The 26,360-nt window shown below is 46.0% G+C and overlaps 1 protein-coding gene across 2 annotated transcripts in view; it reads left to right on the plus strand.

Moving 5' to 3' along the window:
* Window positions 1-11,021: 11,021 nt before the first annotated feature.
* The window catches only part of TRIM2 (tripartite motif containing 2), a gene marked incomplete at both ends in the record, with an annotated part of 123,359 nt that continues 108,020 nt past the window's right edge, over window positions 11,022-26,360 (plus strand). For both annotated transcript variants that reach the window (XM_080696981.1, XM_080696982.1), the window contains one exon: window positions 11,022-11,051. In XM_080696981.1, the coding sequence (XP_080553107.1) occupies window positions 11,022-11,051 (30 nt within the window). The remainder of the gene's footprint in view (window positions 11,052-26,360) is intronic.

Genomic DNA, 26,360 nt, shown 5'->3' on the forward strand with positions numbered 1-26,360 from the left:
GAAGAGGAGGAGGAGGAGGAGGAGGAGGAGGAGGAGGAGGAGGAGGAGGAGGAGGAGAGTAAGGTGTGGTGGTGCATGCCTGCAGTCCCAGCTTCTCAGGAGGCAGAGGCGGGAGGGTCGCTTGAGCCCGGGGCTCCAGTCCAGTTTGGGCAACAGAGCAAGACTCCAGTGAAAAAGATAAAAATGTAAGGGATACGAGAAAATAAGCAAGTAGCGGTGTGTTCATGTAATGCAACACCACTCAACAATGAAAAAAATAATAATCAGCTGTCAGTGCACTGAACAACACAGATCTGCCTCAAAATAATGGAGTGGAATGCAAGAAGTCAAACAAAAAGTACGTGTGCTTTTTAGCTTGTTGGGGGAGGCGCTGTCTGTGGGTAACTGATGCTTCAGACTGTCAAATCAGAGGAGAGATGATTCTTTATATGAAATGAATGGGATTAGTGTCCTTACAAGTTACCAGGAGCCTTTTGCCCCTTGCCTCAGTTGAAGACACAGCAAAAAGAGGTGTCCATTGCTAAGGAAACCCTCACCAGGTCTGGAATCTGGCGGTTCCTTGATTTTGGGCTTCCCAGCCTTTATAACTATGAGAAATAAATTTTTGTTGTTTAGAAGCTGCTCTGCTTATGATATTTTGAAATAGGAAGCCAAATGGACAAAACAGCATTCTTTTTTTTTTTTTTTTTTTTTGTGGCACTGGGGTTCCTGGAAACCCTTCTACCCCCCGAGCTACACTCCCAGACCTATTTTTTATATTTTTTTAAATTTGGAAATAGGGTCTCTTAAGCCAGCAAGGCTGGCTTTGAACCTGTGCGATCCTCCTGTCTCTGCCTCCCAAGTGCGGGGATTACAAGCGTGCACCACCACGCCTGGCCAAAACAGCATTCTTTAAAAAAAAAAAAGAAAGAAAGAAAGAAAGAAAGTAGGGGTTGGGGTGTGGCTCAGTGGTAAAGTGTGTGTTTAATGTTGGGAAACATGGAGTTAAAGAGAGCACAGCCGGACAGCAGGAACAGATTTTATTCTGGAATAAAATCTGGGAGGAAGCAACTGACCAGGAGAGAGAGTGTCAGGAGCCCCCTTCCCTGCAGGATCGGGGCCTTTGTATGAGGCATTAGGAGGGAGAGACAGCAAAACATTCATGTATTGCTCTGATTGGTAAGCTTGGCAACAGGGCAGAACAGGTAAATTTATGGGGCTGGAGGCAGGGAGATGGTTAGAGGCATTTTTCTGCCTTTCCTGAAGTGCTTTGTTCTTGACCTCCTCTGGCCAGACCTCACAGTACCTCTATTTAGCATTCATGAGGCCATGGGTTCAATCAATCTCCAGGTTAATAAAAAATAAAATAAAAAGGAAGTGGACACGTTGTCACATGCCTGTAATCTCAGTACTTGGGAGCCTGAGACAGGAAGATCTCAGGTTCAAGGCAAGCCTCAGCAACTTAGTGAGAGCCTTGGCAACTTAATGAGAACCTTTTTCAAAATAAAAATAATTTTTAAAAAGCTGAGGCTGTAGCTCAGAGGTAAAACTCTGGATTTAATCTCCAGTGCCACTAAATAATAAACTAGTGAAAGAACTTTAAAACATATGGCTGGACGATAGCTCAGTGGTGGAACTCTTCCTTATTGCGTCAATCCCTGGGTTCATTCCCCAGCATCATACACACACAAAAAAAGGAGGGAGGAACACACACACACACACACACACACACACGATTTAAATTTAAAAGTTTGTAATTTCTGGAATCATCTGAAGAGACTTAACAGGTATGTTCATTTGTGGCCAGGGCCTCTGGTGTGCGTCTATGCAGTTCCATTAATAATATTATTACATGGTCTCTTGACAGAAGAATATAGTTCCGTGTGTATGCCATTTCTAAGAAAACATCAGTAAGCAACATAACCCTTCCCCTTAGTAGGGTGTTGCATGTGCTGGCTAATCCAGGACTTAAGAGATCGTGCTTGCAATACTGGACTGGCGGATGAAGCAGGGCTTCCCTCTGGAGAAAGGCTGCCAAGGCTCCGCCTCTGGGCACGGAGGCTTCAGGTCGGGGATCGGGTGAATAAGAGGCAGTTGTTTCAGATCAAGGATAAAATTTTAATTGGATGATGAGCACCCTCAAAGGGCAGGTAGTAATTTTCTGAATTACATAATCTAATGGTTTGAAATTTAGGAAGTAGTGATGTCATCTTTTAAAAGCATACATCCCTGCCTCTGTAATTAGTTTGCATATTTTTTTAATAACAGGAACAGACCAATGCCAAGGGAATGATGGTCAGAGAAGAAACAGAACCCAGGGATGTGCGGTACAGCTTTTCAAAGAGTTTCAGTCCTGCAGAGTTTCCTTGCTTCCTTCCTCTCTCTCTCCCTCTTTCTCTTTTATTTCCTCTTTTGTGTGAATCCGGTTCTACCTTTGAACTATGCACCCATCTATACTTTTTATTTTTCATTTTGAAATAGGGTCTTGCTAAGTTACTGAGAGCTGGCCTCAAACCTGCAGTCCTTCTGCCTCAGCCTGCCAAGTACTGGGACCATAGGTGTGCCTGATTTGGCACCAGTTTCTTAATTTTTTTTAATGTATGGCACAGTGAAAAGAATCGTGGACTGGGTATTGAGAGACTTGGTTCCTAGCCTGGCTCTGCCGCCATCTTGCCATTAAAACTCTAGCTAGGTCACTTAACTTTGCAGCACATTGGTTTTTCCATTTGAAAAAATGAAGATGTATGGTCAAATTACTTAGAGAAATCCCTTGATTTTAAAGCTCTATGGCTGTTTTTTTTGTAAGTGTTCATTTCTGAGTAAAGCTTCATAATTTTTTTATGTTTTGTGTATTCATCCTACTAGAAAGAGAGACACATTACTCTTTTGATATCGAAAATGCTTCTTAGGCCGAGTGTGATGGCGCACGCTTGTAATCCCAGTGCTTGGGAGGCTGAGATGGGAGGATCGCACAGGTTCGAAGCCAGCCTCAGCTACTTAGTGAGGCTCTCAGCAACTTAGTGAGACCCTATTTCCAAATAAAATATAAAATAGGTCTGAGAGTGTAACCTGGAGGTAGAAAAGCCCCTGGGTTCCACCCCCAGTATCACCAAAAATAAATAAATTAATTAATTAAATAAAATGCTTCTTAGTAATTTCTTTAAAACTGGGGATTGAACCAAGGGGCATTCTACCTCCAAACTATAGCCCCAAACCCCTATTTGATTTTTTATTTGGAGACAGATTCCCTCCAGCCTCCTTTGACTATTAAGTGAGGTAGAGCCCCCCTTACCCCACGCCACGTTCCTTCCTCCTTTGGGTGGTCTTGTTCTTTCTCCCCGTGACAGGGGTCCTGTGGGACCCCAGCATTCAGCTGCCTCACAGGGGGGCAGCTTAATAGATGCTGAACGAGGCAACTTATAATGAATGAACAAATTAAGTAAATTCCTTCTTAAAACATCAGTAAACTTCTAGGCTGGTCTTTCAAGGAAGGTTTCTGTTGAACCCAAGAGATACTAAAATTTTTTATTTGGAAACAGAGTCTCGCTAAGTTGCAGAGAGCCTCACTAAGTAGCCGAGCCTGGCCTCAGACCCGTGCCATCCTCCTGTCTCAGCCTCCCAAGCGCGGGGATTACAAGTGTGTACCACCACGCCTGGCGAGATACTAAATCTTAAAAAAAAATCTGTTTTTCAATCCATCCAAGGTGAGATATACCTAACATATAATTAAGCACTTAAAGGTGAAAAGTAGTTGGGTCTGTAATTCCAGCGCTTGAGAGACTGAGACAGGAAGATCTCAGGTTCGTGGTCAGCCTCAATAACTTAGTAAGATGCTGTTCCAAAATAAAAAAAATAAGAAAAAATAAAATAAAATAGGACTGGGGGTGTAGCTCAGATGTAGGAAATCCCTGGGTTCAATCCCTGGTACTGAAAAAAATAAAGAGAAGTAAAGAGTGGTATTTAAGCTGGGTGTGGTACAGACTTATAATTCTAATACTTGAGAGGCTGACACAGGAGGATCAAAGATTTAAGGACAGCCTTAGCAAGTCATGAGATTATCATCAACCTAGTGAGACCCTGTTTCAAAGCAAAAGAATAAAAAAGTAGGGTGAGAGCCAGGTGTGGTGGCACACGTTTGTGATCCCAATACTTGGGACGCTGAGACAGGAGGATCTTAGGTTCGCAGTCAGCCTCAGCTACTTAGTGAGGCCCTCTGCAACTTAGTGAGACCCTGTTTCAAAATAAAGAATAATAAATGCCCCTGGATTCAACTCCCAGTACTAAATAAATAAATAAATAAATATAATAAAAAATAGGGCTGGGAGTATAGGTTAGAGGTAGGATAAATGCCTTTGGGTTCAATCTCCAGCACCATAAAAGAAAAAAAGAGTGCCATTGAGCACATGGGCAGCGCTACACAACCAGCACCTTCTTCTATTGAGTGCCAAAGCACTTCCATCGCTATAAAACAAAGTCCCATATCCAGTAAGCAACTGGCTCCCTGTTCTCCCTCTCCCAAAGTCCCTGACAGCTGCCAACCTTGTGTTCTATTTCGATGAGTTTATTTATTCTAGATATTTTATATAAGTGGAATCATACAATATGCATCTTTTGTGTCTGGCTTATTTCACTTAGCTTAACTTTTTTTTTTTTTTTTGGCGGGTCTGGGGATGGAACCCAGAGGCATTTGACCTCCAAGCTACACCTCCTGCCCTATTTTTTATTCTTTATTTTGAAACAGGGTCTCACTGAGTTGCGGAGGGCCTCACTAAGTAACTGAGGCTGTCCGCGAACCGCGATCCTCCGGTCTCAGCCTCCAAATGCTGGGATTACAAGCGTGCGCCACCACGCCCGGCTTTTAGCTTAACATTTTAAGCAGTCTGTATCAGTACTGCATTCCCTTTTGTGGCTGTACGTATATATCACAGCTTGTTTATCCATCATCTGTATTGATGAACATTTGAGCTGTCTCCACCCTTGGCTGTTGGGAACAGTGCCGCTATGAAGGTAGCTGAACACGTATTTCTTTCATTCCTTGTTTTCAGTTATTTTGTGCATATATCCCAAGAGTGAAATTGCTGGGTCATATGGTAATTTTGCAGTACTGGGGATGGAACCCAGGGCCATTCTACCTCAGAGCTACCCCCCAGCCCTATTTTCTAGTCTTTATTTTGAAACAGGTTCTCACTGAGTTGCAAAGGGCCTCACTAAGTAGCTGAGGCTGTCTGCGAACCTGCAACCCTCCTGTCTCGGTCTTTCAAATGTGGGGATTACAAGGGTACACCACCACGCCCAGCTTGATTTTAACCAAAAGGCTGAAAAGTGATCAGTGTTCAGCTTTCTAAAGAACTGTGCCACTGTTTTCCACAGCAACAGAAATGTTTTGCATTTCCAAAAGTATTGAACAAGGGTAGCAGTGTCTCCATATCCTCCTCAACACCTGTTTTTCTTTTTTAAAAAAATGATAGTCATCCTAGTAGGTGTCAAAACGGAGCACCTTTAAACTTAAAAGCACCTCCCAGTGACAGTGTTTCTGGATCCTGAACTTCCTCGTGCTGAGAACAGAAACAGAAACTAGCCCTTGGCTCGCAGGTGCCCAGGAAGCTGAAAGCGTGACAGGTGCCCAGGAAGCTGAAAGCGTGACAGGTTCCCCGTCACAGCCTAGCTGAACCCACAGATGAGTATGACCTGGCCTTTGTTTCTATAAGTCGTGACTGTTTCTGCAGGACTAGTGGCTGTTTCTCCCCAGTTTGATCAAACTGCAAAAAAATTGACGTTTCCTTTTTACATTATTTGCTTATTTCTTGTGCAGTGGGCAGGCAGGTGGCCGGATCCCGCCAGCCTAGCACCAGGTAGGTTCTTGGCTGGGCTGCCAGTAACAGTGTGATGTGTGCCGTGGTACTTCGCTAGCTCTGATTTGCATTTCCCTCCGGCTAATGTTCAGCTGCTTTGCAGGAGCCTGTCGGCCATTCCTGTGTTATTTTTGGAGAATGTCTGTGGAAGACTTTTGCCCATTTGAAAATTGATTGGCCTTTCTGGTGTTGAATTATGAGTTCCTCATATATTGTAGGTTATTAGAACCTTATCAGATTTAGGATTTGCAAATATTTTTCCCCATCTTGTAGGTTTTTTTTCTTTTTTTTTACTTTCTGGATAACATCCTTTGATGCCCAAAAGTTTTTAATTTTGATAAAGTTCAATTTATATTTTTTCTTTTGTTTCTCCTGCTTTTGGTGTCCTATAGCTTTTGTTTCTTAAATAACAGAATACTTCATACTTCAGAGGAAAATTAAATTCTTTCCAGAAGGTAATCTGTTATTTATTTATTTATTTATTTATTTACTTACTTACTTACTTACTTACTTACTTACTTACTTACTTACTTATGGTACTGGGTGTGGAACCCAGGGGCTTTTCTACCTCCGGGCTATACTCCCAGACCTATGGAAATCCCAGTGGATTTCCAACAGATGTGCCAAGAACACCCACTGGGGACAGAATAGTTTCTTTAAAAAATGGTGCTGGAAAAACTGTGTATCCACATGCCGAAGAATGGAACGAGAGCCCTGTCTCTCACCAGTTACAAAAAGCAACTCAAGATGGATTAAAGATGCAACATAAGACCTAAAACTATGAAACCCCCAGAGGAAAACATGCTTCATGACACTGGTCTGCACAAAGATTTTTTTTGGAGGGTAAGATCTCAAAAGTACAGACAATGAAATACAAAACAGAAATAAAGAATTACATAAAACAAAAGAACTTCTATGCACCAAAGGAAACGGTTAATGGAATGAAGAGACAATATACAGAATGGGAGAAAATATTTGCAAACCTGCATCTAGTAAAAAGGTAATATCCAGAATTTATAAGAAACTCAACTTAGTAGCAAAAAAATATTTAAAAATGGGCAGAATATATTCTCAAAAGAGGACACATGAGGGATGCAGTGGTGTGGGACTCAAGTCCCAACTACTCAGATGGCTGAGGCAGGAGGATCCCAAGCTGGAAGCCGGCCTGGGCAATTTAGCAAGAATCTATCTTAAAAAATAAAGAGGCCGAGGATGTAGCTCAGTGGTAGAGTGTTCCTAAATTCAATCTCTAGTATAAGAAAAAGGAAGAGAGTGGGGCACAGTGGCACATGGTTGTAATCCCAGTCCTTGGGAGGTTGAGACAGGAAGATTGCAGGTTCCAGAGCAGCCTCAGCAATTTAGAAAGACTGTTTCAAAACAAACAATAAAACAGGGCTGGGGGTATGGATTAGAGGTAGAATGCCCCTGGGTTCAATCCCCAGTACAAAAGGAAGGAGGAAATAAAGAAAGGGAAGGAAGGAAGCAAGCAAGGAGATGAAGGAGGAGGAAGAAGAAGAGAAAGAGCCAGTAGGTATATAAAAATGCTCAACATTACTAATCGTCAGGGAAATTCAGATCATGACCACAATGATACCTTAGTTAGAATGAGTGTTATCATAAAGACAAGAGTAACGAGTCCTGGTGAAGCTGTAGAGATAGGCGAACGCAGAAACTCACTGGTCTAAATGTAAATTAGTACAGCCATTAGGGAAAACAGTATGAAGGCTTCACAAAAAATTAAAAACAGAACTCCCATATGACCCAGCAATCGTACTACTGGGTATAAAGCCAGAAGAAATGAAATCAGATGTGAGAGAGACACCCACACTCATGTACGTTGCAAAGCTATTCACATCAGCCAAGCCGTGGGCCAGCAACAGGCGTGTGAGTAAGGAGGGCGTGGTTGTACATACACACACTGGAATACTATTCAGCCATAAAATAGAACAATGTTATGTCATTTGTCATAAAGTTACAATTAGATAAGAGAAGTAAAATGTGTTGTTCTGTTACACAGTGAGGTGAGTGTAATTAAGAACACTGTATTATATATTTCAAAACAGCTAGAAGGGAGGATTTTGAATATTCTCTACAAACAAATGATAAGTGAGGTGTCAGATATGTCAATCACCCTAATTTGATCATTAAACAATGTGAACATATATTGAAATATCACACTAATATTTCATAAATATATGTAATTATAGTATCAACTACAAATAACAATATGAAGAGAAATACACCAAGCAGCATGTTTGTATCACTTTGAGTCACACTATGATGTTTAATTACATTGCGTCAATGAAAGTATAAAAAATTAAAAATTAAAATACTTAAAAAAAATACCTCCGAGCATGGTGGCGCACGCTTGTAATCCCAGCATTTGGGAGACTGAGACCAGAGGATCACGGTTCACAGCCTCAGCCACTACTTAGTGAGGCCCTCTACAACTCAGTGAGACCCTGTTTCAAAATGAAGAATAAAAATAGGGCTGGGGGTGTAGCTCAGAGGTAGAATGCCCCTGGGTTCCATCCCAGTGCTGCAAAACAAACAAACAAACAAACAAACAAAACACCTAGCTCCAGCTGCCCAGAATCCTTTGGACCAGAGCCCTGGAGCCTCGAGTCACCGTCTGGTTCTCCGTGAGTTCTGAGCACTGACAACCAGGGCCACATCTGATCAACAGGATGAGCATCCAGGGCCCACACACTCCTGGAGTGCTGAAGGCTGTGGCCATTTCCACTCTCAAGAGCCGCCCGTGTGCTCTTACTGCAGGGCTCTTGAAGGCCTCCTCTGGCAGATGCAGTGAGACTCTGTAGGCCATGGTGTGGGCCTGGTCATTTTGCCTGCCTCCCCTAGGGAGGCAGAAGGATGGCCCTCACCTGGAGACCCCACAAGTGGGATGGGCCTGATGCTGTGCTTGCCTGGGAGTTTGCCCCAAGAAGTGGAAACTGCAGTGCTGGGTTTATGAAATGTTCGCCAGAACTTCTGGATCCTGTGGTATGGAGCTAGGGTCATTTTATGCTCGCCAAAGTTCCCAGGGAAGAGGCAAACAGCGGAGACTGTTTGAGGATGGGGGTGAAGCGGCCCTTGGAGGTATGAGTAGACCTTTGCCTCAAGGAAGCAGTGAATTCCTCACCTGCCCCTTTCTGTGGGTCAAGCAGAGAGAAGCTTTGCTTATCCCGGTGCTGTTAAGCAGCCGAAGATTTTCATAATGCCCACCCCAAATATGAGGAAGGTTCTGAAAATGGTAGGTCCTCACTTTATGGAAAAGGTAGAAGGGAATTGCACCCGAGAAGTATCGAGAAGTATCCCTGCTGCCATGGTTTGCTCCTCTTTGCAAACTTCCTTTCTCCCACATCTACACAACCGTCTGCACTTCCACGGGGCAGGATGAGCACCTGATGGCCCATTTCATCTCTCAGTCCCTCCCGCTGGGCCTCCTTCAGCAGCCTCCTGTGACCTCTGTCTCCTTCCTAGAGGGCTACCTGGCTTACAGGGCACAATTTCCTTGGTCCTTTGTCTTCATGAAACAAACATTTCATTAGACACTGATAGGATAAGCATGAAAGGTTTCCGTAGTGAAATGAGCAGAGGGTTTTACGTGTTCACAGTTGGTTTTTTAGTGGGTCGTGTTAGAAGGGAAGAGATCGACTGCAGAGAGAGTGCCGTGGCGGTCCGTCTCCACAGTGGAAATGGCATGGGGTCCTCCCTGTGCAGGTTTCAGTTCTGCCTGGAGCCCTCCCTCCTCAGGCATTTTGCACTTGGTGGCTGCTATTTTCACAACACAGTGTGCGCCTGCACTAATTCTCCACATTGGAAACTTTCCCATTGGTGCCTAAGCAAATTCCATGGTGTGGGGGGAGGGTCTAAAATGGCAACGTAAAGGCTGACACAGGGGTAAGGTTGCCGGAAGTTACTTTCAGGTGAGCTTGGGTGTTGGTATGTGTGAGTTAAATTGGGCCAAATTAGTGTTTTGGCTTCTTGATACTTTTGCAGTTAGAGAATCACAGCTTGGTAAGGGATTTCTCTGTCTGTCTGTCTGTCTGTCTGTCTGTCTGTCTCTCTCTCTCTCTCTCTCTCTCTCTCTCTCGGAGGGGGTCAGGTACTGGGGATTGAACCCAGGGACTTTCTGAGCCCTATTTTATAAAAATTTTCGAAACGGGGTCTAAGTTGCTGAGGGCCTTGTAACGACACAGAGTCTGGCCTTGAACCTGCCATCCTCTGGTCTTAGCCTCCCAAGTGCTGAGATTACAGGTGTGTGCACCACACCCAGTGGCTCTCCTCTCTTCTCAGGAGGGCTGGCTGGGCCCTCCTGTTCCTTCCTCTGCCTGGTCTCTGACCTCACTGGCTCACACCTGTAGGCAGTGTTCAGGTGCCTGAAGACTCCCAGGAGACCCCATCAATAGCCTGCTTCCTGCTTACGGGAGCCTGCCTTGAAGCACGCATTCCTGTGGCCAAGGACCAGTCAGCTAACAACAGACAATTTAAGTCCTGAGTCCCTCAGAGAAAGTTTGTTCTCAGCCTCAGAGGACTGTGAGGTCACAGACTCCCAGCTCAGTGGCATCCTGCCTGGCCCTAGCCAGGGCAGGAGGACAGTGTCTAAGGCAAAGACATTCCCAGGGCTCCCTGAAGGACCTCCTGTGCCATACTGTTAGGCTGAGTGGGTTTGCCCAGCGCCGTGTCCCTAGCCCTGGAGAGAGTTAGACACCCAGGGTGCTGTCCACCTGAGGGGAGTGTTGGCTTGGAGGATCAAGGGGACCTTTGGTGAAATGCGTCTTGTAACCACAGACAGGAATCTGATTTTCTAGAGTGGGATTCAGGCCTGAAGGGGCACTGTGAGTTGTTACCCACCCAGCAGAGATGGGTGTCAGAGAAAAGTCAGAGGTAGAGAATCTCAATGTTTAAAAAAAAAAAAGGCCATTGGCCTGCCCCATTTCTTTTTCCTTACTCCTTGTCCCCCTACTTCAGATGAAACACAATACCTTAAGCAAACAGAACCCTGAGAGGCTGGTCATTGGTTCTCATTGTCCTGACCCGCAGCCCCACCCCCTTGGCTTGCGCTGACAGGCTGTTTATATTTTTGTAAGGCCACCCTCCAGCTAGCAGCCTGATGACTATGAAGGGCCCAATTGTCTGATACGACAGGGAGCCGAGTCCCCAGATCCGAGGAGGCCGGGCCTGTCTCCCATGCCCAGGAGTGGCCGTTATGGAACACAGGTAAGGCGCTCCTAAGCCTGGGACGATTCATTTTCTGGGCAGCTGCTTAATCCTGGGTGCTGGGAGAAGCAGGCTGTGAGTGTGTTGCTAGTTTTTCCCTGGTTTTTTATTTCGTTGCCTGCTAAAGACTGGAGGGAAAGACCAGTTAGCTGGGATTTACTGACGAAGCTTATAGTGAGCTTCGGAAGCAAAATACATAAATAAATAAATATTTTTTAAAAACACGGAGAAGAGACATGCCAGGATTTAACACCAAAGGAACACTGATGCGGCAAAGCCGGAGGCCATTCCCAGTGATGTGGGTGCCAGTGTTTTCCTTTGTAACTTAGCCCTTCTCGGTCCCTCTGCTACTGGGAGTTAGTCCTGCAGTTCTGCAAACTCCCCCTGAAAGGTCTAAGATGGGCTGGGAGTTTCAGAGGGTTGAGTGGAGCAGCCTTGTCTGTCCTAAGCAGCTCCATTCAGAAATGTGAGAGCGTTTCATTCCAGCAAGCTGCCCGTCGTAAAGTTTTACAGCCCCATAAAAGTGCTCAAAGGGTATTGTGGCCGTGTGTAGTGAGTGGGGCCCCAGGCAGAGGCAGCCGTTGTCCTTGACTACCCAAGGGGGAAGGCTGGGAGAAACCGAATCCAGCCTGGCAGTGGCTCGGGTGCTTTCTGATTTCCGGTATGAATGGGTGGACCAAGCACTTTTAAGTACAATCTTTGGTGCCTGGTTTATAGTTCTGGAAAGCCACCTAGCAGAGCGGGGCAGACACTTGGCTAATGTGCTGCTGCTCTGACCTGCTAGGGAGGCAGGGGATGGAACAGCTGAAGTCCTGGGAATTGCTTTAGAAATTCCTGCATCCTGCTGGGCCATTCTACCTCTGGGCTAGCCCCCAGCCCTTTTCACTTTTTAATTTTGAATTGCGGGAAGGTTTTGCGAAGTTGCTGAGGCTGGCCTTGAATCTGCACTCCTCTGTCTCAGCCCCCCAAGTATGGCTTGTTGGAAGACATAAATATTATCTCGCAGCACCTCCACCCTCGTTTTTCTGTGTGGAAATCATTTGGTCAGAAAGCATCAGCAGGGGTCTATAAGAGGCTTATTCTGAGAGGTGCAAGTGCCTGTTGGAAGGCCTTGGTATAAGGGTTGTGGTGCTTGTGTTCCAGAGAAAAGCATCTAGAAGAGACTGTTTTCCCAGAGTGGGAAAGGGTCTAAGGGAGGTCTAGTGGGCTTAGCCTTCTGTCTCCGAGTTTCTACCCGCAGGTATTTTTATTTAAAAGAGTCTGTTTAATTTCTCCCCTCGGGTGCTTAGGTCCCTCCCCTTCTACCCTATCTGCCTAACCAGCTCTGAACACCGAGTGCTGGGGTTGCAGGTGTGTGCCGCCGCGCTGCGCCTGGCTACCCAGGGCAGCTTTGATCAGAAAAATTTGTCCCCGCTTTTCTAATGAGCTTCCTGGTAGAGTCAATGAACTCAAGGTCTGTGTTTAAAAGGGATGGGATTCTGATAAGCCGAATGGGTGAGGCTGAGGTTTTAGATAAAGCTAAAGGGGAGCTGCGGGACATTGATACATATGCAATGTTTCTGAAATCCCTTCCTCTCCAGAGCCCCACAATTTGCATCTATTATCTAGTTACACCTTGCTTACAACCACCATAATTTTGTGGCCCCTGGAGGAATTCCAGCAGAATGTGAAGGTTATATTTCAAGTGGAAAACACAAGGCAGTTTGCAAGTGAGACCCAGGGCTCTTCAGAAGGTCACCCAGGGAAGCGGGGTGTTGCCCTGTGCAGTGCTCACGGAAAGGTACAGGACCTTGGACTCTGACAGAGATCTCGGACTCTCCCGGGTCAGGTGAAGGTGCGAGAGAAAGGACAGGTGCCCATCATGTACAGGTGGACCTCACACAGCCAGGGTCATTCAGGCCCCTGCATTCTGATGGTCCCACCTGACTGGGGATCCCACAATTACCTCCATCCTTGCATCCTGACACTAACCAGCGTTAGTATAGGCCCTCAGTCCCCGAGACTGCCCCACCTCAGGCCAGCAGCAGGCTTCCGACCCACCGACTATGAATCAGGGCCCAGTGGAACTTGTCTAACTTGGTGCTATAAATTGGCAGTTCCTAGGATCCCCTCCTCAGAGTTAACCATTTGTCAGAATGGCTTACAGAACTCAGAGAAACAATTATGTTGATTGGTTTTTAATAAAGGATATTCCAAAGGGTATAAATGACCAACCAGATAAAGAGCTGCATTGGGCAAGGTGTGGGGCAGGGTGGGGGAGCCTCCATGGGCGCTGCAGGTGTTCAGCACACACCGTCCTTTGGGCTTCCTGGAGGCTTCACTACATCGGATCGCTGCGCCCGGGCGGGAGTCAATCTCCATCCCTTCTCTGCCCCCTGGAGGTGGGGGCTGGCGGTGCAGGGGGAGGGCGGGGCTGAAGGTTTCAACCCTCCAATCACTCTTGGCGTGTTCCCCTCTAAGGCTACCCAGGAGCCCCCAGCCTTCAGTCATCTCATTAGCATATAAAGAGATACTTTATCATGTAGATTCCAAAGGTTTTAGGAACTGAGTAAGGACAAGAGGACAAAACCAGAGTAAATATTTGTTAGCATAAGTCACAATGTCACCTGCCTAATGATTACTAGCAGTGTACCTTTGTGAGAATTACCTCTCTGTGGGTTCAGGCATCACCTTTGCTGTTTTACTGGTAGAATACTGGGCGAGTGACCTGTCTCCCTAAGTTTCACTTTCCTCACTAACCGAGGGGATGCTCTGTTTCCCTGGACCGTGGTGAGGCTTGGTAGGGTAATGGGTAAAAGTTCCTCATATGGAACTCAACTCACAGCAAATACTCAGTGAATGGGAGGGCATTTCTGATGACTGCTGTCACACTCCGATACAGTCCCAAGTCCTGGACAAGTACAGCGCTCTGGCTCTGGTATATTTGCATCTTCTGGAGAAGGGCGCTGGGGAGAGAATGTGTCTGGTGGCAGAAGCGCTGTGCTCGCAGTCTCCACGCCGGCCAGCTGGGCGGTGTCTTCAGATGCCCGTCTCTCTCTAGTCTCTCACTAGATCTGACAGAAATCACCCTCCCGGGGACTCACGAGTGCAAGTTAAACATGGTTTGAAGTCAGCCCTGAGTTCTTGTTGGTCACTCTGCTGAAGGCTCACGTAAGAATCACAGATGAGGGCGGGAGATGTCCCTCAGGGTAGGGCACCCGCTTAGCACCTACGAGGCCCTGGGTTCAAGCACCGCAAAAAGGCAAGTAAAAAATACAAGAGCTTGATGTGCAGTTTGAAAAATATACTTCTTATTTTCTCAGGAGGCAATATATTCAGGTTTATTATGTCATGTGATAAGTAAATACCCATTTATCTAAAATTCATATTTTTCTAAAATTTTCTCCATATGTTTTATGAAAAGTGCAACGTCCCATAGACGTGCCTAAACCAGAACAGGGTAGAAACAGCTGAAGTCAACTCTCAGGGGTCCGGCCGTCCAGTGGCTTCCTGGTGACCCTGGGCAAGTTCTCAAGTCCCCCCCACCCATTTCTCATTTCCCTCACCTGAAGAATGGGACTAATGGTGTCTACCTTGACACGGCGCTACTGTGAGGACTGAGAAGCCTGAACACACGACAGCCTCCATAGAGCTCAGCATGGACTCGTCCTTTTTCTCTCCAAAATGAACTACCACCCATTCTGATGGAAGGTTCTAGATGATTCTCCAGAGAGTTTACACAGAGAACATTGGCTGTGATCTTCCTTCCTGGGAGATCTCAGATGGGGAGCACGGATGGGGGCATATCAGAGGTTTAGCAAAGTGAGTGGATGGATCGGGAGAAGCGGCCGTGTGCAGGGAGGGGCTACATGCCAGGGACAGCGCCTGGAGCCCTCCATTTCTGCGTGGAGAACGGCCTGGCGCCTTCCCTGGGGTGGGCTTTATTTGGTCTGGAACCCTCTCCCTCATATGTACTTGTGGGTGGGTCCTGCATATTCAGGCCACAGCTCAGTGTGTCTGCTGTTTCTGCCTTGTTGGGAAATTTCCCATCAGTCCTTGAAACCCCTGGGTGTGGTGCTCTGCGCCTGCTCCAGAGATGGACCTTCCCTGAGGTCGTTTATACCTGGCTCCCTTTTGATTTAGGAAGTTAGCTTCAGGCCTTGAAGAGGGTGGCTTAGGGGTGGGGTTCTCCAGTATCCCAGGTTCCCTGACTTTGGGGCCCGCTCCTTTCCCTAGCTGCCCAACAGAAGCACAGCCTGCAAGGCCAGGTCCCGAGCTGGGAGCAGAGCTGGGACCAAGGCTACCACTGAACACCACGCTCACATCATGGGCCTGCTGTCCAGTGTGATTCCTTATGTCTAAGATTTAACAAGGGTGGAGTCATTTCTTCACCAGGCGCATTTTGTGGAACCCCTAGGAAAACTGAGGCCCTGCCGCCAAGGATGTAGTGGGAAGGGACCACGGAGAGTGGTGGAAAGGCCACTGGTGATGTCCAAGGAGCCGAGACTGGTGACCCGCCCGGGTTCTCCTGTCCCTCAGTACAATGCAGGAACTCTACTTTGGTTTGCTTTCGTAATTCATTGCATTTTCTATCTACTTAAATTTTCGAGCTGGGCACACTTGCACTCTTGCCCACATTCCACAAGCGTGCTCTTTTGTTAGCCAGAGATGTTAAAGGAGCTCACCCAAAAAGGTGGGAGGTGAATCAGAAGCCTAGTCTGAGGTCCACTTCCCTGGGTGCACCTGCTGGGACTTGGGCCTTAACCATGGCCCAGTCTGCCCAGCCCTGCAAGGACAGCACTTCCTCCAGGGAGGGCTTTAGCTCCCGGGCATCTGCCCACTCTCCTCCTGCTCCCCAAGACCACGCTGGCCGGGCTGTCACTGAGGGGACAGTGCGTTCCACACTGCAGCGCTCCTGCAATGAGCTGTCGTGGAATCCCTCAAACTGTGGACTCCAGGAACCACGGGCAGCTAAGACTCACAAACCTCAGCCAGGTCGGCCCGGCCTCTCCACCTGGAACCAACCTGAAAAATCTGAGGAGGTTGAAATCTGCACCTCAAAGCCTCCCTGTAGGTCCCTCTCCACCTGGAACCAACCTGAAAAATCTGAGGAGGTTGAAATCTGCACCTCAAAGCCTCCCTGTAGGTCCCTCGGGGCAGGTCCCTGAATGTGATCTTTGATATGTTAAGGATCCAAATAGATCCCCGTAGGCCAGGGACCCTCTCTTTCGCTCTTACTTCTCTTCCCAGAAGAGTAAAAGGAGTGTTGAGTTTCCTATTTTCAGTGGTGTGGATGGAACCCAGCGCCTCTTTCATGTGAGGTTAACCCTCTACCACTGAGCCCCGTCCCCAGCCCTAGATACAGAGCTTACACTGAATGTAAAGGCGGTAGCCTGATCTCAGAACCAGCATCACAGCGCGCAGGTGCTTTCCGAGATGGTTTGAAATCTGTACAGTTTTCTAAGATATTCCTACCTGTTTACTTATTTTTGTAGTACTAGGGATTGAACCCAGGGTTTTTGTTGTTGTTGCTGTTGTTTTTACCTCAGAGCATCACCCCTTCTTCCCAGTCCTTTTTAATTTTTTATTTTTTATTTTTTTGGTGGTACTGGGGGTGGAACCCAGAGGCTTTTCTACCTCCGGGTTATACTCCCAGACCTACTTTATCTTTTATTTGGAAACAGGGTCTCACTAAGTTGCTGAGAGCCTCACTTAAGTAGCTGAAGCTGGCTTTGAACCTGCTGTCTCAGCCTCCCAAGCGCAGGGATTACAAGTGTGCGCCACCACGCCCAGCTTATTTTTTTGTTTTGAAGCAGGGTCTTTATTGAGTACACATTGGCCTCAAATCTGTAATCCTTCTGTCTCGGCCTCCCAAGTGCTGGGAGTACAAGCATGCATCATTGCTCCTGGCTTAGATGATTCCATTTTATTATTTATTTATTGTGTGTGGGGGTCTAGGGATGGAACCCAGGGGCATTCTACCTCTGAGCTACCTCCCAACCCTATTTTTTATTCTTCATTTTGAAACAGGGCCTCACTAAGTTGTAGAGGGCCTCACTATAGCTGTGACCGGCTGCAAACCTGTGATCCTCCTGTCTCAGCTTCCCAAGTACTAGGCTTACAAGTGTGCGCCACCATATCCAGCTAGATGATGTCATTTTAGATGTAGTCATTTTCCCTTTGGGAGGATGTTTGTCAAGATGTCCCAGTAGATGCCTGAAACCATAGAAAGAACTTAACCCTATAGATTCCATAAGTTTGACATACATGCCTATAATAAAGTTTAATTTATAAATTAGACACAGTAAGAGATAAACAATAACTAATAATAAAATAGGATTATTATTATTATTATTATTATTATTATTATTATTATTATGGTACTGCGGTATAATGGAACCCAGGGGCATTCTACCTTTGAGCTATACCCCAGCCCTAATTTTTTATTATTTATTTTTGAAACAGGGTCTTACTGAGTTGCAAGGGGCCTCACTAAGTAGCTGAGGCTGTCTATGAACCAAGATCCTCCTGTCTCTGCATCCCGGATGCTAGGATTACAAGCCTGTGCCACCACGCCCAGCTTAGAACTATTATTATTATTAATTAATTAATTTATTTATTTGTTTATTTTGGTGATACTGGGGTGGAACCCAGGGGCTTTCTACCTCCGAGCTATCCTCCCAGACCTATTTTATACTTTTTTATTTGGAAACAGGGTCTCACTAAGTTGCTTAGAGCCTCACTAAGTAGCTGAGGCTGACTTCGAACCTGTGCGATCCTCCTGTCTTAGCCTCTCAAGCGCGGGAATTACAAGTGTGCGCCACCACGCCCAGCTTATGACTAATTATTATTATTATTTGCAGTACTGGGGATTGAATCCAGGTCATTCTACCTCCAAGCTACACTCCAGCCCTATTTTTTTTTTTCTTTATTTTGAAACAGGGTCTTACTAAGTTGGGGAAAGCCTCACTAAGTAGCCAGGGGCTGTCCATGAACCTGTAGTCCTCTTGTCTCAGCCTCCCAAGTCCTGGGATTGCAAGCGTGAGTCACCACACCCAGCTCCAGAACAATTATGGTATACAGTAATATAAGTTATTTAAAACGTATGAGTTGCTTACTTCTGGAAATTTCCATTTAGTGTTTTGGAGCCATGGTTAGCTGCAGATCACTGAAATGGCAGCGTGGAAGCATGGGGAAGGTGGCCTCCTGACGGGGTTTCAAGTCAAATATTGACAGCAGCCTCTGCCTGCCAGCGGAGTCCTGTGACATCTGCGAGGTCATCTCCTTCAGTGGGTCTCATCGTGCTTCCTTGGCTCCTGGGCAGTGACTGCATTTCCAGCACCGCCAGGGCAGCCGCCAGGGCAGCCACATTTTGTTTGTTTTTCGTTTTGCGGTACTAGAGATGGAACCCGGAGGCATTCTACCTCCAAGCTACACCCCAGCCCCATTTTTTATTCTTTATTTTGAAACAGGGTCTCATTGAGTTGCAGAGGGCCTCACTAAGTAGCTGAGGCTGTCCACGAACCCCAATCCTCCTGTCTCAGCCTCCCGAATGCTGGGATAACAAGCGTGCGCCACCACACCCGGCTACATCCTTTTGGTATATTATACTCTGGTTCTTCCACTGGAATCCAGGGACAAGAACACCAGCTCTCAGGATATGTGTGATTCTGGACTGCCCTCTTCCCTGGGTGGTTCCGTTTTCTCTAGAACATTTTTTAACATGAAACCGCAGCGGTCAGCGCTCTCCTAGAAACGTGACCCCTTTCACTCTGCCCTCAACTTGGATGCCTGTTGTGTCTCTGGACAGACTCTGTGTCCTGGGCACAGTGGGCACAGCGTAAATATTAATTAATGCTGGTCCATTACCAAAAGCAAATGGAAGGACCCCTAGAAGGCAGCAGTGCCCCACATCCCTGAAGCTGTGTTGGGCCTGTGGCAAGGGAAGATAGCCACACGACCTGGAAAAGAAACAGCGCTCACCCCACACTCAGCACAGTAAGTGCTGTCTGGGCTGTCACCCCATGGCGGGGAGGGGCAGGGGCTGGGGGCCACGGCAGGCACCAGCCACCCTGACCCTGTCTGAGATGTCCAGGGAATCCTGGCCTCTGCTGGGAGCCCTTCTTTTTTCTCACAGGCCATGCTGACCAGGGCCCCACAGCTGCCAGCTGCACACAGTCGTGGGGTATTGTAAGCTTCTGAGTGGCTTTTGAGGACAGGGTCCTTGGGGCAGGGGAGCTGCTGGTAGTGAGGGACCGAGGTCAGCAGGACAGCGGGATGGAGGAAGGGCCTGGTGACCACTGATCCCTGTGCTGCCCGGGAATTGGAGTTTCTGGGTGAGAGAAACATCTTGATACCCTCTGGGTTTCCAAGGCTGCAGATGCACCTGCTTCTGCAGAACAGAACCATCCAGCTGTGGCCACAGCCCCACCAAGGGCTTCAGGAGGCGGGGGAAACATGGAGGGACTCCTTTTTTTTTTTTTTTTTGAGTATTTTTTTTAACAATTTTTTATTGAACATAAATAGTATACATTTAAACTATATTTGGTGCCCTCTCCCCCCCCGCCCCCATTTTCCCTTCCCCCCTCCCACCAATGGTTGTCCAGGTTAACCATGTCTTATTCATAATTTTACACATGTTCAGGTATAGACCCTCATTAATCAAGATTGGCCTACCTCTTCTCCTATCTTTCCATTCAAACTTAGCTAGTATTTCCCCTCCAATATCTGGAGTCCCACTGGTATCCTCTGTGTTTCCTAGTTTGGGCATATTAGAGGAAACATATGTATCTTCTTCTTCTGTGCTTGGCTGATCTCACTTAACATAATGTTCTCCAGGGCTTTCCATCTTCTTGCAAATGATATAATTTTGTTCTTCTTTATGGCTGAGTAGAATTCCATTGTGTGTATTTCCCACAGTTTTGCTATCCATTCATCTGTTGATGGGGGTCTGGGTTGGTTCCATATTTTGGCTATTACAAATTCTGCTGCTATGAACATAGGTATGCATATGTTGCTGTATTTTTCTGAATTCAACCCCTTTGGAAAGATACCCAGGAGTGGTATAGCTGGATCATATGGTGGATCTATTCCCACCTTTCTTAGGAATCTCCACACAGATCTCCATAGTGGTTGAACTAGTTTGCATTCCCACCAACAGTGTAAAAGAGTTCCTCTTTCCCCACATTCTCGCCAGCATTTGTTGTTGTTTGATTTCTTTATGCTTGCCACTCTGACTGGGGTTAGATGGAATCTCAGTGTAGTTTTGATTTGCATCTCTGGAGGGACTCTTTTTTGAAAGCTGTGATTGCTCATCTTTTCTCCCTAAAGAGGTGTAGTTCTGTCTACCCCGTTTCATGTTCAGTGGACTGGCAAGGAAAAAGAGGTGGGCTCAGCCTGGAGATAAGTCAAAACACTTCAGCACCTTTCTCTTGCCAGGGCTCACTTGTACTGTGCTGGGTGTTTTCATTTGGGTGCCGCGCTTTTTTACCCCTTTTTTCTTTTAGAGCAGTTCATTCTGATGCCGCCCATGGACAGCTCCTTTGGTTCCTTCAAATGGTGATTGTACACACAGCGTCCGGACCTTCACTTGCATCTACTTTTTTTCTTCTTCTATTAATTCAAAGTGGAATTTAGGTTTTGTTCACTTTGCCTTCTTGTACCAGGGAACCTTACTTTCTTAACTGCTTTGTGGGAGGCTTTGTGTGTGACTACCAGGTAGTCAGGCCACAGAACATCAACTGTTAACAGAAACACTAACACTAATTAGATTGAGAACTGTTCCAAGTTGTGTTAATCAGTTTCCCATTACTATAACAAATACCTAAGAGAAACAAACTTAACAAGTAGAAAGGTTTGTTTTGTTTGGTTGGCACTGGCAGGGAAGGTGTATTTGGGCTCACAGTTTCGGAGGTTCCAGTCCATGGTTGCTTGACTCTGTTGGGTCCATGATGAGGCAGACCATCATGGTGAGAGTGTGTGGTGGAGAAGCCCTCTTCACCTCAAGGAAGCCAGGAAGCAAAGAGGAAGAGGTGGAGGTCTCATAATCTTCCCCAAGGGTGCACCCCCAATGACCTACCTCCCTTCTACTAGGCCCCACCTCATAAAGGTTCCACTGCCTCCCAGTGGCACCACAAGCTGGGGACCAAGCCTCCCACCTAGGGGCCTTGGTGACATTCCAGATCCAAAATACAGTTCAAGGCTTTGTGCACATGAGTCAGTTAACCCTTTGGCATTCTTCCTCTCCATTTTTCAGATGAGGAAACTGAAGCTCAGATTGTCAAGGAAATTCTACCAGGTCATATACCTGGTGGCAGGTGGGTGAGCACCGAGGCCCCAGGGTCTGCTTTTGTAATCACAGCCTGATGCTCTTAGGTGCATTACCTTCTTCTCTATGGATGTGCACGAGTGTGTATATTCATTCCACTGTTTATAGTGATTTAACTTTTCAAAAAATTTCCCCTGCTAAATATAGTGCAGTAATGATTGTTTTTCCCACGAGAGCTAATGATACTTAAGATTTCTGGGTTGTTGACTCTGTGACAAGCGCTATTTCGAGTTCATTCTGCATCTTAACTCATCGTTGCAACAGCCCTATGATTACTGCCACTTGACAGATGAGGAAATCAAGGTGGGAAGCAGTAGTCATATGTTTTGTGGTAGCTTGCACAACACAATTAAGAAGTGGAGCATAGGTGTTCCGACTCGGCTGGTGCTCTTAGGATGATGTCCAGACCTACAACTGTCACCACACCTCTGACAGTGCCTGAGGGAGGAGGAATTGCTTTAGCATAAGAACTTTTGTGTGTGCTTGTGGTGGGGGCAAACTGGGGATTGAACCCAGGGGCATTCTATCTCTGAGCTACTCCTCGGCCCTATTTTTTATTTTGAAACAAGGTCTCACTGAGTTGCTGAGGGCCTCACTAAATTTCTGAGGCTGTCCTTGAACCTGCAATACTTCTGTCTCAGCCTTCCAAATACTGGAATTATAGCCCTGTAGATAAGAACATTCATTGTTAAGTTCTTGATTCATATCACAAAGTTTCTTTCCAGTGACAGTGGTTGGTTATACTAATTTTTATTTTCATGTGCAACTGTGCAATTGATTAAGAATCCTTAAATTAGATAAGCCACTGGTAAATACAGATGTCTCTCTAAACCCCTAGGCAAATCCCTAGTATCGCAAAGAACAAAAACATGGCGCATGTTTGTAATCCCCGCGCTTGGGAGGCGGAGACAGGAGGATCGTGCAGGTTCGAAGCCAGCCGTGCTGGCTTAAGAGACCCTGTTTCCAAATTAAAAAAAAAAAAAAAATTAGGTCTGGGAGTGTAGCCTGGAGGTAAAAGGGCTTTCAGGAACGCCAGTACCACCCCAAAAACAAACAAACAAACAAAATTCAACCCACAGTTGGTGAAGCCAGATTTGGTTGACTAGAGGACTCCACAGATGCAGAAACACAACTGTCCTGGGATTCTGTGCAGCCTCCTCTCTCCACTACTGCCCCGCTCACCCAGAGCCCCCGCAGTGGGAGCCCTTGAGATCCAAAGAGGACAAGCCCCTGATCTTACTGTTTGGAACTGAGGATGCTTTTCCCCATGAAAACATTGATGTTAGCCGGGCGTGGTGGCCCACGCTTGTAATCCCAGCATTCGGGAGGCTGAGACCAGAGGATCGCGGTTTGCAGACAGCCTCAGCTACTTAGTGAGGCCCTCTGCAACTCAGTAAAACCCTGTTTCAAAATAAATAATTAAAAAAAATAGGTCCAGGGGTGCAGCTTGGAGGTAGAATGCCCCTAGATTCCATCCCCAGTACCACACACACAAAAATAAATTAATTAATTTAAAAAAATAAGCAGGGTGTAGTGGAGCTCTCCTAGAATTCCAGCTACTTGGTTGGCTAAGGCAGGAGGATAGCAAGTTCAAAACCAACCTCAGCAACACAGTTAGACCTTGTCTAAAATAAAATTTAAAAGGGCTGGAGATGTAGCTCAGTGATAGAATGCTGTTGAGTTTGATGTCCAGTATTGCAAAGATAAAATATAATAAAACAAGTAAGCAAGCCTGTACATATTGAATATAGCCTTTTGGAAGTTAGAGACAAACACTAAAATCTGTTAGGAGGAATAAAAAAATAGCTCATTTGTCATATTTTCTGTACATCTCGGGTGAAAGGAGATTTCTAAATAAACACATCGATGGTTCCTTTTGTCTGTTTTTGAGCGTTAAGTCACCAGAGTCCTAAGAAATACAGTCCTAAAAAGTATATTGCCTGTTTGTATTGCTTTGTGGTTTATTCAAGTGAGATTTTTGGCTCAAAACTTTAAAATCTAGACATGTATGAAAAATAAGCAGATTTAGGATGAGTGAGATTTCTGGCAAGGAATTGAAAAAAGAGATCAATTTTCCAGAGAGTTCTATTTCTTCTCCCCCTTGTTCCCTCCCTCCTCCTGTTCTTCCTCCTCCTCTTCCTCCTTTTCCTCCCAGCATTGCCCAGGCCTCCCCAGCCCTTGAACTCAGTCCATCCTCCTTCCATGGCCTCCCAAGTAGCTGGGAATACAGGCCCCACCATGACACCTGGTGAGTTGTTCTCTTCTGATCTTGATGTGTGTGCGCGCGAGCGTAGGTGCATGCGTGCACGTGTGTGTTGCTGGAGATTGAACTCAGGGTGGTCCACCTCTGAACTACACTCCCAGCCCTATTTTATTTTTTATTTGAAAAAAGGTCTTGCTAAAGTTGCTGAGGGCCTCACTAAGTTGCTGAGGTTGGCTTCGAACCTGCGTGATCCTTCAGTCGCAGCCTCCCAAGTACTGGGATTACAGGCTTGTGCCACCATACCTGGCTCTATCTTGGTTTACAAATTGTTATTCTTTAGTATTTAGGGTTTGTTTGTTTGCTTGTTTTTGTGGTACTGGAGATTGAACAACATAGGGGCATTCTATCTCTGAGCTATACCAGATCTATTTTATTATTTACTTATTTTTGAATGTGTGGTACCAGAGATTAAACCCAGGGACATTCTACCTCTGAACTATATCCCCGGCCCTCTTTTTTCTTTTTTCTGGTACTGGGGATGAAACCCAGAGGCATTCGACCTCTGAGCTACACCTCCAGCCCCTATTTTTTTTTTTTTTTATTCTTTATTTTGAAACAGGGTCTCACTGAGTTCTGAGGGCCTCACTAAGTAGCTGAGGCTGTCCTCGAACTGCGATCCTCCTGTTTCAGCCTCCCAAATGCTGGGATTACAAGCATGTGCCACCACGTCCGGCTCCCAGCCCTCATTTTATTCTTTACTTTGAAACAGGGTCTCACTAGGTTGCAGAGGGCCTTGCTAGTTAGCTGAGGCTGGCTGGCTACAAACCTGTGATCCTCTTTTCTCAGCCTCCCAAATACTGGGATTACAGGCATGTACCACCAAGCCAGGCTCTAGTATTTACTTTTGAAGGAATGTATGGTACAGGGATGTGGCCTGAAGCCCCCATTGAGTAGCGGCACTTCTGCAGAGTCAGCAGCCTCTTTCTGTGACTAATGGATTAGCCCAGGAAGACCAGTATGTCATCAATTCAAGAAAACATTTCTAGAAACTGAGCTTTTCTCTAACGTGGTCCAGTAGCGATTTCCTTGTCAACCTGTTGCTTGTTTTGAAATACTGTCATTGCTTACGTTTCTCATTCTATATGCAATCTCAAATTCATTGTTTATGCCACTTAAATTCCTTTGTCCCTCAACTGCATTCATAATTTCTATAGGTTTTTATTTCTCTTCACCAGAAGGTTTAAAGGGCTACAGAATAACTCGGCAGATTTTGTGCTCTTCATGATATAGGAGGCATGTTCCGTATTCATTGAGTTCCTGCCCCCAAAAGGTCTCAGGATGAGCGTTATAGTCCATTTGTGCTGCTATAAAAAAAATTGACCCGAGTGATGTATAAATAAGGCCATGTGTTACATATCAATGTTTTATTCGATATTGAATCCCATACATAATGGTGGGCCTATAAAATTTTAAGGAGCTGAGAAGTTCCTGTTGCCTACTGCCATCAAAGGTGCTGTGATGTCATATCACGACTCTTCACTGACACGTCTGTGGTGATGCTGGTGAACAAACCTCCTATAGACCTAGTATAGCACATAAGATTATGCGTAGTGCATGCTGCTTAGTAATAAGAAGCCACTGTGTTACTGGCTTTGGTATTTATTGTACTATACTTTTATCATTACTCTAGAGTGTCCTCTTTTTACTTATATATATAAAAGTGATATATTGTAAGGCATTAGGCTGTGATACACGGGGAGCGACCTCATGCATCTCTTTTTCTTAATCTCTTGGTTGCATGATTTTCTCTTGTGCTTGATTTAATCTTGTGTTCATTATAACCCCTATATGTACAATACCGTCTGCTAATGCTCTCTTTAAGAAACAACATGAACTGGGCATGGTGGTCCATGCCTGTCATCTCAGTACTTGGGAACTAAGAAAAGAGAATTGTGGGTTTGAGGTCAGCCCCAGCAACATACTGAGGGCCTGAGCAACTTCGTGTGACCCTGTTTCAAAACAAAAATCAATCAATCAATCAATCAATCAATCAATAGGGATGGGAGTGTTACTTGAAGGTAGAATGTTTCTAAATTCAACCCACAGTTGAATTTAGAATTGAATTTAGAAGAAACAGTGAGCAGGTTAGATGGAACTAAAAGCCCGTGGAGAATACCATGGAGTTCAATCTACCTGATGACCACAATTAAGAGAAAGGAGGGCTTGCTCACAGTTTGCTCACAGTTCTGAAGATTTCAGTCCATGTTAGATCAGCTGTCAGGCAGGAGCCAGGGTTGCAGGTTCTCAGGGCATAATGGTGGGGAGCAGAAAGGAGAAGGAGAGAGCTTGTTTTTAGCTCATGGAAGCAGAAGAAAGAAGCAGGAAGCTTCAGGAACCAGCCTGGGAAAGCACTGTCCCTAGTTACACTCCCAAGAATCTCTCTCCAGCAACCAGGCCCTGCTTCCAACATGGCTGTCCTGTCCACCACATGAAGTCTGGGAGATACATTTAAGCCCCAAACTATTAGGTTCTAAAACCCACATCCCAAAGGAGAGTCATAGTGACTCAACCTGTGATCCTTGACAATCTGGGCAGTGTGTATATTGGACTTTAAGTGATATCAATAATCTCAGGCTATCAAGTTTCCCTCCGGTGTTGCAACAGATTGTGGTTCCCTTGAATAAACACCAAAGCTCTTCTTTTCTGCCTCCTCCAACAGGCCTTTCCTACTCCTCAAAAGTATGGGCAGGGCTAGGGGTATAGATCCATGGTGCAGCTCTTGCCTATCTAATGCGAGAGG

The sequence above is a fragment of the Muscardinus avellanarius genome (assembly GCF_963383645.1).
Source record: "Muscardinus avellanarius genome assembly, chromosome: 6".
In the NCBI taxonomy this organism is placed as follows: domain Eukaryota; kingdom Metazoa; phylum Chordata; class Mammalia; order Rodentia; family Gliridae; genus Muscardinus; species Muscardinus avellanarius.